This window comes from Taudactylus pleione, unplaced genomic scaffold (genome assembly GCF_031769625.1).
Source record: "Taudactylus pleione unplaced genomic scaffold, aTauple2 ptg000278l, whole genome shotgun sequence".
NCBI classification, from domain to species: domain Eukaryota; kingdom Metazoa; phylum Chordata; class Amphibia; order Anura; family Myobatrachidae; genus Taudactylus; species Taudactylus pleione.
Window position 1 is genome coordinate 7743159 of NW_028284680.1, and position 16837 is coordinate 7759995.

General features: G+C 45.6%; 1 protein-coding gene across 1 annotated transcript in view; it reads left to right on the forward strand.

Moving 5' to 3' along the window:
• Window positions 1-15825, forward strand: part of LOC148513520 (protein FAM118B-like) — an 80522-nt gene extending 64697 nt beyond the window's left edge. The window contains exons 6-7 of the mRNA XM_088481870.1: window positions 1238-1523; window positions 15343-15825. Coding sequence (XP_088337996.1) covers window positions 1238-1523; window positions 15343-15458 — 402 coding nt within the window. The 3' untranslated portion in view covers window positions 15459-15825. The remainder of the gene's footprint in view (window positions 1-1237; window positions 1524-15342) is intronic.
• The last annotated feature ends 1012 nt before the right edge of the window (window positions 15826-16837 follow it).

The following is a 16837-nucleotide window of genomic DNA, read 5'->3' on the forward strand; positions in this document are numbered from 1 at the left end:
GCTGTGACATGTGAGTTACAGAGTATCAGCTATGTCTGTGTTCCAGGGAACTGTCCATGGTGCTTTGGGATAGAGCTGCAGAATACAGGAATGAGCCCAGCAGCTGTGACATGTGAGTTACAGAGTATCAGCTATGTCTGTGTTCCTGGGAACTGTCCCTGGTGCTTTGGGATAGAGCTGCAGAATATAGAAATGAGCCCAGCAGCTGTGACATGTGAGTTACAGAGTATCAGCTATAACTGTGTTCCTGGGAACTGTCCCTGGTGCTTTGGGATAGAGCTGCAGAATACAGGAATGAGCCCAGCAGCTGTGACATGTGAGTTACAGAGTATCAGCTATGTCTGTGTTCCTGGGAACTGTCCCTGGTGCTTTGGGATAGAGCTGCAGAATACATGAATGAGCCCAGCAGCTGTGACATGTGAGTTACAGAGTATCAGCTATGTCTGTGTTCCCGGGAACTGTCCCTGGTGCTTTGGGATAGAGCTGCAGAATACAGGAATGAGCCCAGCAGCTGTGACATGTGAGTTACAGAGTATCAGCTATGTCTGTGTTCCTGGGAACTGTCCCTGGTGCTTTGGGATAGAGCTGCAGAATACAGGAATGAGCCCAGCAGCTGTGACATGTGAGTTACAGAGTATCAGCTCTGTCTGTGTTCCAGGGAACTGTCCCTGGTGCTTTGGGATAGAGCTGCAGAATACAGGAATGAGGCCCAGCAGCTGTGACATGTGAGTTACAGAGTATCAGCTATGTCTGTGTTCCTGGGAACTGTCCCTGGTGCTTTGGGATAGAGCTGCAGAATACATGAATGAGCCCAGCAGCTGTGACATGTGAGTTACAGAGTATCAGCTATGTCTGTGTTCCTGGGAACTGTCCCTGGTGCTTTGGGATAGAGCTGCAGAATACAGGAATGAGGCCCAGCAGCTGTGACATGTGAGTTACAGAGCATCAGCTATGTCTGTGTTCCTGGGAACTGTTCCTGGTGCTTTAGGATAGTACAGGAATGAGGACTAGCAGTAAATTGCTACTGTGACACTGCAGTACTGTCACCAATCTATAGGCGCTCTCAGTGACCAGCATTCTGTGACCGCATGATCATAGACAGACCGTGTTAGCACAATCTAATGTCAACTTTACAGTTGTTTTGACTGCAGTAACTCATAGTAACGTGGTCAGTCAGCAAAGTGTCATTAAAGCCATTTATAATGTTATGCTGTAATGTAATTATTTCATCCTGCAGAGGGAAATTCAGAAGCTTTATGAGACCAAGTCCTTCCTGTACCTGGGTTGCGGCCGCACCATGGACGACGAAACGTTCCAGGCGCTGTTCCTGCAGGCGGTGAAAAATAAGTCGGACTTGGAACATTTCATGCTGGTTTGCCCACAGTATGTGGATGACTTCAAGAAGCTGCAGGACAACATGCTGGACAAGGGCATTAAGGTCATCTCCTATGGCACAGAGTACACCGATTTACCCGAGTACTTTGAGAGACTGGCAAACGAAATCTCCACCAAAGGATGCACAGGTAAAGCACAGGTTCTTGATAGCACCTCAATGTGGATGTGTTCCTGTTAGTATTGATAATAATCCTCTTTACAAATGTTAACGTGTTTTCTAATCATTACGTATAAATGTAAATATTGTGCTGGGTTGTAATCTGCTTCCCAATCTCCCAAAGATTACGGGATGACTTGACTTGTGGCCTTTAGATGTTCTAGGACGCTGCACTTTACACCGATGGCCAAACAGCAGCATAATCTTTTCATAATACACACAGCCCCCCAAAATGTGAGGAAAGCAGTACGCCCTGGGGACTAAAAGGTTGATCCTGGCTGGACTAATTGCTGTGGCCGTCCAATCAGATGTAGTCTTTTCCTCCGAGATCTCTGCTGGTAATAGTGTAGCGGGAGCCAGATATCGGCTGCTTCTGGCCAATGTCAGGGGACCTGCTAGACCAGGAGGGGGCTACTGAGAGGGTGAATGTGTTATCCTCTGCAGAGTAATCTCTGATATAATGTCCGTAAAAGAAACCTAAACCCCAAGGAAATGATCAGCCCATCAGATTGTTTCCAGTACTTGTCAGGGAATGGAGGTACATTTCTTGTCTTGTCTCTTTCACAACTATTCCTGCTTGATGTCAGCACCAGTTCTGGTCTTTGTTCCCCTCCTCCATCTCAGGACAAGATCTCGCAGCTGAATTATTTTATTTTGTTAACAGTTTCTTACATAGCGCAGCATATTCCGTTGCGCTTTACAATTGTCAACATTGATAGAACAAAACTGGGTAATAACAGACAGATATATAGGTAGGAAGGCCCTGCTCGCAAGCTTACAATCTATAGGGAAATAGGCAGTAATACACAAGGATAGGTGCTATATATTGCATCACATGATCCAGCGGATCGGGCCGACATATCGTCCACATCTGCAAGTGTGTACTCGCTATGAGCGACCATGCACACACCCGCAGGGTCGTTCATTGCAACGACCGACTGAACGTTCATGCTGCTGAATCCGTCAATTTGATGAACGAACCCATGCATTTGGATGCGGCTGGTGTAACGTGCGTCGGCTGGGTACACAGATCGTCCTATATGTACCTAGCTTTAAAGTGAAATGGCTGAAGTTGCATGTAGTGTACATCCCGTAACCTCTGTCCTTTGATAGTACATAACACATGCACGGAGATGACCAATTCACTTTATACAGCGCTCCGTGTAGTTTTGGGATTTGTAGTCTCTGTGCCTGTAACTGTGTGTTCTGTGAGTAACTGGCCGGTGAGATTTTGGGGGGGGAGTAGAGAAAATACTGAGCACTACAGATATTCTGAATGAAGGACATTCTGGAGAAAGGCTGTAACCCAGCAGAAGAACACATCTCGTTGAGCAGTCCAAGAGTTATCCGCTCTATCGAGAGATTTGATGAATGGAGAGACACAAGGGGAGAGATTAGATGGCTGGAGGCACACAAGGGGGAGAGATTTGATGGCTGGAGACACTCAAGGGGGGGATATTTGATGGCTGGAGACACACAAGGGGAAGAGATTTGATGAATAGAGACACACGAGGGGGATAAATTTTGGCTGGAGACAAACAAGGGGATAGATTTGATGGCTGTAGAAACTGACACCCTCTGCCTCCCCAGTCACCCACTGTTATGATGCCATGCCCATTCGATGAGGCCATACCCCCTTCTTGGGTCCCACATTAGGGGGGCACCAGCCAAAATCTTGCCTAGGACATCAAATTGGTCAGTACTCCAGCCAATGACCAACTCCATGGAGCTTTGAGGAACATCTCAAGAGCTTTACTGATGCACAGGAAGTACTGAGAAAGGGGCTAATACAAAAGATGAATGCATTGCACATAGACTTATGCCAGCTGATCATGGGAGATAACAAAAATAGCGCAGTGTTTAGGAGAATGTTAAAGATGGAGACCGACCGAAACCATTTGCTCTCGCAGATGAATACGAACACTGGTAAATTGGACCCAAGCTTGCAGCTCTTGGCCATCCAACAGAATGCCAACCAGAGAGAGTTGCGTTCCTTGTTCAACATGCGCAGAGCAACGCACCCAGCAGTCCGCCTGTAACCGTCACTTTAAATCCTCCGCACAGCCAATACCGCTACTCTATGCGAGCCAGAAAACACACAAGACAAAGTCCCGCAGAAAGAGGACGTAAATAAAAAGTTGTGTTGTTGAACTCTCCTATGTTGATAGTTTGCGTTTTTTAAGGACTTTTTTTTTTATGGAAAATATCTGAAAAGCCTATTTTTGTTTGTAATAATATTAAAATGTTTGAAAACTAGAATATTTATTTTACTGCAGCTGTGAGAGGGGGCCAAGTTCACGCCACCTGCAGGGGATGTTAAACTCAGAAAAGATGCGCTGTTGATGTATAATCCAGGCTTCAGTATAATATATAGGCTAATGATACACCTGAGAGAGAGGGAGATAATCCCACCATAAACATAGCATTTAATTATGGGGCATATGATGCTAGTTACCACTGTCAATTTCCCGGGATGCCTTCTGAACGCAGATTCCCGATGTGCAGGCGCATGACCCGTTCTGCGCATGTGCAGAACGAGTATGTGACCTCGCTTGTAGACTGTCAGCAGACTGTCAGGAATTGACATTCTGCTGCCGTTTGTGGGCCGGGAGTGGGCGGCGATGGTCTCTGTTTCCTGAAACGGGGGGGTGTCGCCGCCGTTGGGGGGGGAGGAAAGAGGCCAGGATCTCCGTCGGCCAACGGAGATTTCCTGGCCTATTCCTCTAAACTGCGGCGGCCAGCTGCGTGACCCCCATGGGTTACGCAGATTATCCATTGCTGCGTTGGACAACGCAGCTGGGATAAGTAATGCACAGGAGGTGTGATGCCTCCTGCTGCATTACCATATCTGAAAGGATCACAATTGCAAAGCTGCCTACGTGCATTTCATCATATATCTATAGCATGTGTGCATACATCATATCTATAGCCTGCGTGCATAATCATATATCTATAGCCTGCGTGTATACATCATATATCTATAGCCTGCATGTATACATCATATATCTATAGCCTGCATGCATAATTCCTATATCTATAGCCTGCATGCATACATCCTATATCTATAGCCTGCGTGCATACATCCTATATCTATAGCCTGCGTGCATACATCATATATCTATAGCCTGGGTGCATACATCATATATCTATAACCTGCTTGCATACATCATATATCTATAGCCTGCGTGCATAAATCCTGTATCTATAGCCTGCATGTATACATCATATATCTATAGCCTGCGTGCATAAATCATATATCTATAGCCTGCTTGCATACATCATATATCTATAGCCTGCGTGCATACATCATATATCTATAGCCTGCGTGCATACATCATATATCTATAGCCTGCTTGCATACATCATATATCTATAGCCTGCGTGCAGCTTTGCAATTGCAATTGCAGAATCAGGCCCTGAGACTCGCATCCCTGTGGCGAGCTTTTGTGTACCATTCTGTTTAGTAGTGACGTTTCCGTTGTCTGTCCTAACCAATTATATGTTATATTGGCCTTATTAGGGTTTATCACCCGGTTATGTTGTATTTATTTATGGATTATGTTTGGTTTCATTGAGTTTATTGTTTAAGATTTTAAGTTCACAATGCTAACGCCACCCTACCACCTAAGTAGCGGAACAGTTACCAGTGAGGAGGCAATGTGCGGTTGCAGAGTTATTGATCCAGCTTAGAAACACCCCTTACGCAGTGTCACGCAGTGTAGGAGTGCAGGCCGCCACTGCTCTTAGGAAAGTCTGTATTATCTGAAACAGTGTTTATTATAATGAGCCTCCGCTTCATGTGAATAGAAATATCACAGGGGAGAAGGGTATTGACCATACTTGGTGTCTGCCTGAAGCACGCTAGATGCAGTGGTACAGAGCTCGGTGCTGTCAGGGTGTCCATCTCTACAACACCAGGTACAGTGCATCCGGAAAGTATTCACAGCGCGTCACTTTTTCCACATTTTGTTATGTTACAGCCTTATTTCAAAATGGAACAAATTAATTTTTGTCCTCAAAATTCTACACACAATACCCCATAATGACAACGTATAAAAAGTTTTTTTGAGAGTTTTGAAAATTTAATAAAAAAGAAAAACTTTAAGAAATCACATGTACATAAGTATTCACAACCTTTGCCATGAAACTCAAAATTGAGCTCAGGTGCATCCTGTTTCCACTGATCATCCTTGAGATGTTCCTACAGGTTAATTGGAGTCCACCTGTGGTAAGTTCGGTTGATTGGACATGATTTTGAAAGGCATACACCTGTCTATATAAAGTCCCATACTTGACAGAGCGTGTCAGAGCACAAACCAAGTATGAAGTCCAAGGAATTGTCTGTAGACCTCCGAGACAGGATTGTCTCGAGGCACAAATCTGGGGAAGGGTACAGAAAAATATCTGCTGCTTTGAAGGTCCCAATGAGCACAATGGCCTCCATCATCCGTAAATGGAAGAAGTTCGGAACCACCAGGACTCTTCCTAGAGTTGGCCATCTGTCTAAACTGAGCGATCGGGGGAGAAGGGCCCCAGCCAGGGAGGTGACCAAGAAGCCGATGGTCACTCTGTTAGAGCTACAGCATTCCTCTGTGGAGAGATGAGAACCTTCCAGATGGACAACCATCTCTGCAGCAATCCACCAATCAAGCCTGTATGGTAGAGTGGCCCGACGGAAGCCACTCCTTAGTAAAAAGCACATGGCAGCCCGCCATGGAGTTTGCCAAAATGCACCTGAAGGACTCTCAGACCATGAAAGATAAAGATTGAACTCTTTGGCGTGAATGCCAGGTGTTCTGTTTGGAGCAAACCAGGCACTGCTCACCACCAGGCCAATACCATCCCTACAGTGAAGTATGGTGGTGGCAGCATCATGCTGTGGGGATGTTTTTCAGCGGCAGGAACTGGGAGACTAGTCAGAATAGAGGGAAAGATGAATGCAGCAATGTACAGACATATTCTGGATGAAAACCTGCACCAGAGCGCTCTTGACCGCAGACTGGGGCGACGGTTAATCTTTCAGCAGGACAATGACCCTAAGCACACAGCCAAGATATCAAAGGAGTGGCTTCAGGACAACTCTGTGAATGTCCTTGAGTGGCCCAGCCAGAGACCAGACTTGAATCCGATTGAACATCTCTGGAGAGATCTGAAAATGGCTGTGCACCGATGCTTCCCGTCCAACCTGATGGAGCTTGAGAGGTGCTGCAAAGAGGAATGGGCGAAACTGCCCGAAGATAGGTGTGCCAAGCTTGTGGCATCATATTCAAAAAGACTTGAGGCTGTAATTGCTGCCAAAAGTGCATCAACAAAGTATTGAGCAAAGGTTATGAATACTTATGTACATGTGATTTTTTTAGGGTTTTTTTTTTATTAAATTTGCAAAAATCTAAAAAAAACTTTTTACATTATGGGGTATTGTGTGTAGAATTTTGAGAACAAAAATTAATTTATTCTATTTTGGAATAAGGCTATAACATAACAAAATGTTGAAAAAGTGACGCGCTGTGAATACTTTCTGGATGCACTGTACATGAAACTCTGTTTATAATCTTACTGCAGTGCCCTCCGCATAGATCCTGCATTATAAGACTTTTGTTTAGATCTGTAGGTTTGATTCAGATTTGAGAAAAGAGTAAGATAGTTGCACTGCAAGCATAGGCGAAACTAGAGATCTGGTAGTGGGTGGTCCCAGTTTTAGCACCGTGTCAGATATAGGGTGGGATGCACTAACGTCACAAATGCGGTCAAACCCCTGAAAATGCAGTGTCCGGATGTCTGACCGCATTTCTCATATGCATTAAGCCCCGAATGAGATACATTCTGGGGCTTTGAGGCAGTGGGATAGCGTTGCTCAATAGAAGCCTGTGGGCTACTATCCGCGACCCCCACTGTGGTGCGCATCCTTCTGCACATGTGCAGAAGGATGCCAGAGGGACTTGGGTTATAGACCCAGAGGTCCCTCACTAGCAAAGGACAGCTCTTACCGTGAGAGCTGTCCTCTGTGATTTTCTTCAAGCATACCGGCGTAGGGTGGCGGAATGCATCACATCCCTAATGCGATGTGTCATACATCCTGCCCATTGTTACTGTTTCTTAAAAAAAATGCTATCACATATTAATGTGTGTATATATATATATATATATATATATATATATAATTATTTTTTATTCTCTAGAGGTGCAGGGGGCAAGGTGCCTGATAGTGACGCCCGCTCCATAAAAAAGGAGGTATGGCCACTCAAAGGGGGTGTGGTGTCCCCAGCCAGCCCCCCTTCTGTGTCCCCAGCCAGCCCCCCTTCTGTGTCTCCAGCCAGCTCCCCTTCTGTGTCCGCAGCCAGCCCCCCTTCTGTGTCTCCAGCCAGCCCCCCTTCTGTGTCCCCAGCCAGCCCCCCTTCTGTGTCTCCAGCCAGCTCCCCTTCTGTGTCCCCAGCCAGCCCCCCTTCTGTGTCTCCAGCCAGCTCCCCTTCTGTGTCCCCAGCCAGCCCCCCTTCTGTGTCCCCAGCCAGCTCCCCTTCTTTGTCTCCAGCCAGCCCCCCTTCTGTGTCTCCAGCCAGCTCCCCTTCTGTGTCTCCAGCCAGCTCCCCTTCTGTGTCCCCAGCCAGCCCCCCTTCTGTGTCTCCAGCCAGCCCCCCTTCTGTGTCCCAGCCAGCCCCCTTCTGTGTCTCCAGCCAGCCCCCTTCTGTGTCTCCAGCCAGCTCTCCTTCTGTGTCCCCAGCCAGCCCCCCTTCTGTGTCTCCATCCAGCTCCCCTTCTGTGTCCCCAGCCAGCCCCCCTTCTGTGTCTCCAGCCAGCCCCTTCTGTGTCTCCAGCCAGCCCCTTCTGTGTCCCCAGCCAGCTCCCCTTCTGTGTCCCCAGCCAGCTCCCCTTCTGTGTCTCCAGCCAGTACTATTCTCAGGAAATACTGACAGTGCCTCATGACTTAGTGCAGAGTTTCCCAAACTTTGCCATTACAGTCCAGGTTTAAGGATAGCCATGCTTGTGTCCAGATGGTTAAATCAAATTGAGGAACTAATTAAGTGACATTTGCTCAAGCATGGATAACCTTAAAACCTGGACTGTAATGGGGGCGTTTGGGAAACTCTGCCTTACTGAATATATTTTTTATCCTGCACAATTGCTGCATCTAATGTGACAGGGAGGCTTTAACATTAACTTTATAGATTTATTTTATGTTTTAATTATTGTATGTATGTTTAAAAAATTAAATAAAAAAATTATTGGATTGAAAAAAAAAAACTATAGATTTAATTTAAAAAAATCTAACTAGAATAAACAATAACATAAATTCATTCTATATTAAAACTATCTAATATCTATTTATATTCATCTAATATTTTTATTTATAATGTTTAGGTTAAAATAGGCATACTTGACATTGTGAGATGTTATATCAGCATGTACAGCCAATAGCTGACAGTTCTTTACAAAATGGTGACCTTTCTACCAAAGCTGAGTGACATCACAAAGGCCAATTATGATGCATCAAGTCACATAGTCAGTGTAAAGAAACCCCTCATGCATGCAGTTTGCCATTGTTATCTATTTATAATCGATCTATGTATTGATCTATCGATCGATCTATATCTATCAGATTAAAATAAGCTTGCATTACAAGGTCAGTAGACACTACATAGTCAGTAGGGGATGGGTACGGGATGCAGGCGCATGGGATCCCGGCGATCACAATCCCGATCCCGGCAACCCGACAGGGTTAGGGTACAGACCTGTTGGTAGGTATCCTAACCCCCCCTCCTCTCCCTACTCCTAACCCTCCCTCCCCGCACCCCAAACCTCCCTCTCCTCCCTAGTGCCTAACCCTAACCCTAACCCTCTCCCCTAATACCTAACCCTCCCCCTAACCTATCTATCTATCTATCTATCTATCTATCTCATATCTATATCTATCTATCTATCTGTCTCATATCTATCTATATATCTCATATCTATCTATCTATCTATCTATCTATCTATCTATCTATCTATCATATCTATCTGTCTCATATCTATCTATCTGTCTCATATCAATCTATCTATCTATCTATCTATCTATCTATCTATCTATCTATCTATCTATCTATCTATCTATGGGATTGTATCTATCTATATCTATCTATCTATCATATCTATCTATCTGTCTCATATCTATCTATCTATCTATCTCATATCTATCTATCTATATATCTATCTACCTATCTGTCTCATATCTATCTATCTGTCTCATATCTATCTATCTATGGGATTGTATCTATCTATATCTATCTATCTATCTATCTATCTATCTATCTATCTATCTATCTATCTATCTATCTATCAGATTGTATGTATCTATCTATCTATCTATCTCATATCTACCTATCTATCTGTCTCATATGTGTCTATCTATCTATCTATCTATCTATCTATCTATCTATCTATCTATCTATCTATCTATCTATCTATCTCATATATATCTCTATTCATCTAACATTATTTCCATATATAACATTTAGGTTAAAATAGGCATACCTTACATTGTAAGATGTCAAATCAGCTTGTATAGTTGATAACTGACAGCTCTTTACAAAATGGTGACCTTTCTACCAAAGCTGAGTGACATCACAAAGGCTATTTTTGATGTAACAAATCACATGGTCAGTATATTGAGGCTAGAAAAAAATCACCTCCTGCATGCGGTTTGCTATTGCTATCTATATATAATGTATTTATTATCTATCTATCTATCTATCTATCTATCGGATTGTATCTATCTATCTATCTACCTCTGTTCATCTAACATTATTTCCATATATAACATTTAAGATAAAATATGCATACCTTACATTGTGAGATGTCATATCAGCATGTACAGTTAATAACTGACAGTTTTTTACAAAATGGTGACTTTGCTACCAAAGGTAAGTGACGTCACAAAGGCTATTAAGATGCAACAAGTCAAATTATCAGTGTACTGAGGTGAAAACTGAAATCCTGCATACAGTTTGCCATTGTTATCTCTTTATAATGTATTTATGATGTATCTTTAAGCTTGCATTACAAGGTCAGTAGCTATATAATAACAGATACAGCTGATAACTGACAGTTCTGTAGCAAGTCTCATTGTCAGCCTATTAAGGTTATTAATCACATCCTATCTGCATTTCACCAATGCTATTTGTCTATTTACAGACGTGTCCACATTCATCTTACCTCCATGCGCTACTAGTCGAGTTAAACATAACGCGTGAGCGAAATACAACTTGGTAGCGCAAAGCGTATTTTTGTGCAACTTTTAACCTTTAAATGCATTTTATTCTCAAAACGATGCACATAGGATGCACGACCAGCTTCTGCTGAGTAAAATGATATGCGGCTTGTACATACAGTCAGGTGCATAAATATTGGGACACTGACAGAATATTCATATTTTGGCCTCTATTCACCACCACAATGGCTTTGAAATGAAACAAACAAGATGTGCTTTAACTGCAGACTTTCAGATTTAATTTGAGGGTAATTACATCCAAATCGGGTGAACGGTGTAGGAATTACGACGGTTTCTATATGTGCCTCCCACTTTTTAAGGGGCCAAAAGTAATGGGACTATCAACTCAAAAGCTATTTCATGGACAGGTGTGGGCTATTCCCTCGTTATTTCATTATCAATTAAGCAGGTAAAAGGTCTGGAGTTGATTCTAGGTGTGACATTTGCATTTGGAATCAGTTGATGTCGACTCTCAATATGAGATCCAAAGAGCTGTCACTATCAGTGAAGCAAGCCATCATTAGTCTGAAAAATCAAAACAATCCCATCAGAGAGATAGCAAAAACATTAGGTGTGGCCAAATCAACTGTTTGGAACATTCTTAAAAAGAAAGAACGCACCGGATAGCTCAGCAACACCAAAAGACCCGGAAGACCACGGAAAACAACTGTGGTGGATGACAGAATAATTATTTCCCTGGTGAAGAAAAACCCCTTCACAACAGTTGGCCAAATCAAGAACACTCTCCAGGAGGTAGGTGTATATGTGTCAAAGTCAACAATCAAGAGAAGACTTCACAAGAGTGAATATAGAGGTTTCACCACAAGATGTAAACCATTGGTGAGCCTCAAAAACAGGAGGAGCAGATTAGAGTTTGCCAAACAACATCTAAAAAAGCCATTACAGTTCTGGAACAACATCCTATGGACAGATGAGGCAAAGATCAACTTGTACCAGAGTGATGGGAAGAGAAGAGTATGGAGAAGGAAAGGAACTGCTCATGATCCAAAACATACCACCTCATCAGTGAAGCATGGTGGTGGTAGTGTCATGGGTGGGCATGTATGGCTGCCAATGGAACTGGTTCCCTTGTATTTATTGATGATGTGACTGCTGACAAAAGCAACAGAATGAATTCTGAAGTGTTTCGGGCAATGTTATATGCTCATATTCAGTCAAATGCTTCAGAACTCATTGGACGGCGCTTCACAGTGCAGATGGACAATGACCCGAAGCATACTGCAAAAGCAACCAAAGAGTTTTTTAAGGCTAAAAAGTGGAATGTTATGCAATGGCCAAGTCAATCCCCTGACCTGAATGCGATTGAGAATGCATTTCACTTGATGAAGACAAAACTGAAGGGAAAATGCCCCAAGAACAAGCAGGAACTGAAGACATTTGCAGTAGAGGCCTGGCAGAGCATCACCAGGGATGAAACCCAGTGTCTGGTGATGTCTATGCGTTCCAGAGGCTGTAATTGCCTGCAAAGGATTTGCAACAAAGTATTAAAAAATGAAAGTTAGATTTAGGATTGTTTAGTTTGTCCCATTACTTTTGGCCCCTTAAAAAGTGGGAGGGACATATAGAAACCGTTGTAATTCCTACACCTGATTTGTACGTAATTACCCTCAAATTAAATCTGAAAGTCTGCAGTTAAAGCACATCTTGTTTGTTTAATTTCAAAGCCAGTGTGGTGGTGAATAGAGGCCAAAATATGAAAATTCTGTCAATGTCCCAATATTTATGCACCTGACTGTATATGTGCGACTGCGAGTGTATCAGCGCACGAAATGCTACGTTACAGTGTTACAGATACACCCGCAGCCGCACACAGAACATGCTTCAAATCATTTACTCAGCAGAACCTTTATGTGCGTCCTATTAGCATCACTTTGAGAATAAGATACAAAAAGTTGCACGAAAAAATGGTCGGCACTACCGTGGAAGTAAAGCCACGCATCCACTACATGATTCGCTCCATGAGCGATATCGTGTAGTGTGTCCTTGGCAGTAGTGTGCTCAATGGGTCTCATTCAGACCCGGTTGCAAGCGCTGAGCGCTCGCAACCGGATCGATGTTAAGGCCCTGCGCATGCGCAGCGGCCGCACTGCACGTGCGCAAGCCCGGAGCGAGAGAGAAACTCTCGCTCCAGAGCTCACTACAAAAGGGGCGGCTGTCGGTGTTGATCGACAGCTCGCCCCGTTTTGTAGGCGGGTGGGGGGGTGGCTACACAAACGCTGCCGTTTTGTAGGCCGCACTGACATGAGCAGTGATGTCAGTGGGGAGCTTCCTGCTCGATCAGAGCAGGAAGCTCCCTGGAGCTTGCGGTTGCCGAGACCCAACCTTAGGGTCTCGTCGCAAGCCCCGATGGTCGCGATGGTCTTGACCATCGCGGCCATCACCCTGGTCGGCCGCTAAAGCTGTGGGTGGTAACCCACAGCTTAGCTAGCCACCAGGAGGCCGCACTTAAAAAATCAAGCGGCCGCCCTCATTCAGAGAGAGCGATCGCTTCTTGCGACCGCCTCTGAATGAGGGCCTATGTCCTTAATGAAATTGATCACCCACACTGAACAATATCACTCACGATATGTCTTTCAGTGCCAGCACCCTCCCTCTTCCCCGAACCTGCACAACATGACGTGGTTCGGGCGATGACCGACGTCATCAACGACCAGCGGGAGCGCGCATCGTTGGTCGTTGACGGCATATCCACTGGACAATATAGTGAATGACTGAACGATAACAATATCATTATCGTTCAGTCATTCAAAATATTGTCTAGTGGATTCGTGGCTTAAGATGTATGTGGACACATCGCTATCTCTCTATCATGTTGCCTGTAGGCTGCTGCAAAGATGCATAAGCCAAATCAGACCTGAAGGGAAATTGGCTGGAGTGGGGTGGGTAGAGAGCTTTCCTGCTACAAAGTTTGCAGATGTAATGTAGGGGGTATCTGAGACAGAAGATAATACCTGGGGACCATTATTCATAGCAGGAAATGTTAGCAGCAATAACTAACACTGGGCACTGAGGCCCTGATTCAGAGCCGGACACTAGTGATGTCAGTGGGGCCAGATGTCAGTGGAGCCGGACCCAGACGGTAGGCGTTCCCATGGGAACGCCTCCGTCTGGGCAGCCACGCCCCTGGCACGCCCACCAAAGGGGGCGTGCTGTCACTCACCATCGACAGCACGCCCCCTTTGGTGCGAGACCCGGAGCGACGGCTTGGTCGTCGCTATCCGGGTCTCGCGCATGCGCATGACGGAGCAGCCTCCGTTGTGCGCAAGCGCACTTGCCCAACATCGACCCGCTTGTGAGCGCTCAGCCCAGGCCCTGAATTCTAGTCCACACATCACAGACATGTCCTAAACTAAGTGTAAAGTCTTAAAGGTGCCCATCCACTAGACAATTAAAGTTGAGCGATTGAACGATACAGATACTTCATTCGTTCAATCGTTCATAAATCGTTTGCAAATCGTTCGCAAAAATGTCCAAAAATGACCAGCGATGCGTGCTCCCACTGGTTCTATAGACATCTATCATCGGGCAAACATGCTGGACAATCTGACGATAACGTGAGGTTCAGCATGTCAGCAGATGATTGATGAGCCTGCACTGAATGACATGCTCGTTCAGTACAGGCTCATCACAGACTGACAAACGACTGCACGATTACAATGTCGTCATCATGCAGTCGTTTTCATGTCTGCTAGTGGATGGGCACCTTTACTTCTTCACAAATTCGGGATGGTCATCGACATACTTGCTGACATTCAGCTCCTGCCTTCCGGGAGGGAGCTTAAAGTCTGCCTACAGTGGAGGGTTTGGTCGGGCAATGATGAAGTATTGGGGGCAGGGCCGGGGGCAAAATTAACGGCATTGTGAAGCAGGGGTTGAGGGGCTACGATTATGTGATTAACCGCGAGTCGCGTAACCGACCCTCCCGCTGCAGGGGCTTTTATATTTACTCTGGGGGGGGGGGGTCAGGGGGGCTTGCCTGCCTTTCTTGGGGGCTGGGAGTGGCACCCGATGTTCAGAAGGGTAGGCAAGTCTTGTCACCGACCATTGATGATTCAAAATCATCAATGGTTTATGGGCGATGTTGAATGTTTTTTTACATCGATGGGGGAGAAACAGATGGTTTCCCTTCATCGATGTAAAAGCATAACCGAATGTTTTCGTTTTTTTTTACCAAGTGCCGACACCAGGTTATAGCTCCGCCCCTGCACCTGCGAAGCCCTGCCCCCAAGTTCTGATTGGTCTACGGGCCAGTCAGACAAAAGACAGGGATGACCATCCATTGGTGAAACCATAGATGGTCATCCAGTGAATAGTTTGTAACCATCGATGGTTCTTTGCTATTTTACCATCGATGAGAACCATCAATGGTTACACCACCGATGGCCATCCCTACCACAAATGAGAACTACAGGAAAACGGCCAAACACAGCATCCTCCATGATCATGTGTCAGCATTACAGCGCCATCTAGTGGGCAACTATTACATCTATTTCATTACTCAGTAACCCCTCACTTCTTCCCCCAGGTTACAGCAAAGGATCCAGCAATCACGTTGTAAAAAGGGCAGAGGCTGTGGCTGCAGCGGGAGAGCGATTGGGAGTGAGAGACGTGGACGGCGGAGCACTAGCGCACTCTTTATAACGCCAGCTGTAGCTGCACGTGGCGGTGGCAGTCTTGTACAATGGCTTTGGTGCTCCTTTAGTGGAGTCCAGCTGTTCTCGTCTAAGGGGTCTATGTACTAAGCCACAGAGAAAGATAAAGTGGATGGGGATAAAGTACCAACCAATCAACTCCTAACTGACAATTTTCAAACACAGCCTGTAAAGTTAGGGGCTGATTGGTTGGGACTTTATCTCTGTCCACCTTACATCTCTCCAAGGCTTAGTAAATAGAGACCTTTGTATTTTACACTCAAAACCTATAAACATGTGTATGTTACATTCATATAACAGCAGCAATAACTATGGATATTTTTTTTTTTACTACTCTCCAGAACCATGTTGTATTTTCCTGCATAAGAAATAAAAGCTTTGTATACATATAAAAATAAGACTGGATATTTCACATTACATAGCAAATAAATGTACACAGAAACACACTTATGTAAGAAATGTATTCTCTTATAAATAAGGTTTTACTCTCTTATATGGACTGTGGGCCTGATTCAGAGCTGGACGCTCTGACCAGAGCACTCGCTCTGAATCAGGGCCCTCCTACCTAAACTTGGAGCGGCCTCCTGGCCGCTTGCATAGCTGTGGGTGACCACCCACAGCATATGCGAGCGGCCAAAAAGATGGTCGCGATGGTCAAGACCATCGCGACCATCGGGCTTGCGACGAGACCCTGCGGTAGGGTCTCGGTGACCGCAAGCCCTGGAGTGATTTTGGCTCTATCAGAGCCAAAATCACTCCCACTGACATCACTAGTGATGTTAGTGGGGCCAGACCCAGGCGGTAGGCATTCCCATGGGAACGCCTCCGTCTGGCAGCCACGCCCCCGGCACACCCACCAAAGGGGGCGTGCTGTCAATCAACATCGACAGCACGCCCCCTGTGGTGCGAGACCTGGAGCGACGGCTTCCCCGTCGCTCCCCGGGTCTCGTGCATGCGCACGACGGAGCTCCCTCCGTCGTACGCATGCGCACTAGGGCACCATCGACCCGCTTGCGAGCGCTCAGCGCTCGCGAGCGGGTCTGAATCAGGCCCAGTGATCCATATATTGCACATCAGCAAGAAGAAACATTGTAATAAGCAGCGTTCCCCTACGTAACACCTCAGGGGGCTGCTGAGACACGGGATATAGGGCCTCATTCAGAGGCGGTCGTAGGATGCAAGTGGTCGCTCAGAAACAGGGCGGCCGCTTGCATCCTGAACGGCCGCCTCCAGGTCGGTCATTAGGCTGTGGGTTAACACCCATAGCTCTAACGACCGCTAAGGGAGATGGTCGCGATGGTCAAGACCATCGCGACCATCGGGGCTTACGACGAGACCCTAGGGTAGGGTCTCGTCAACCTTAAGCCC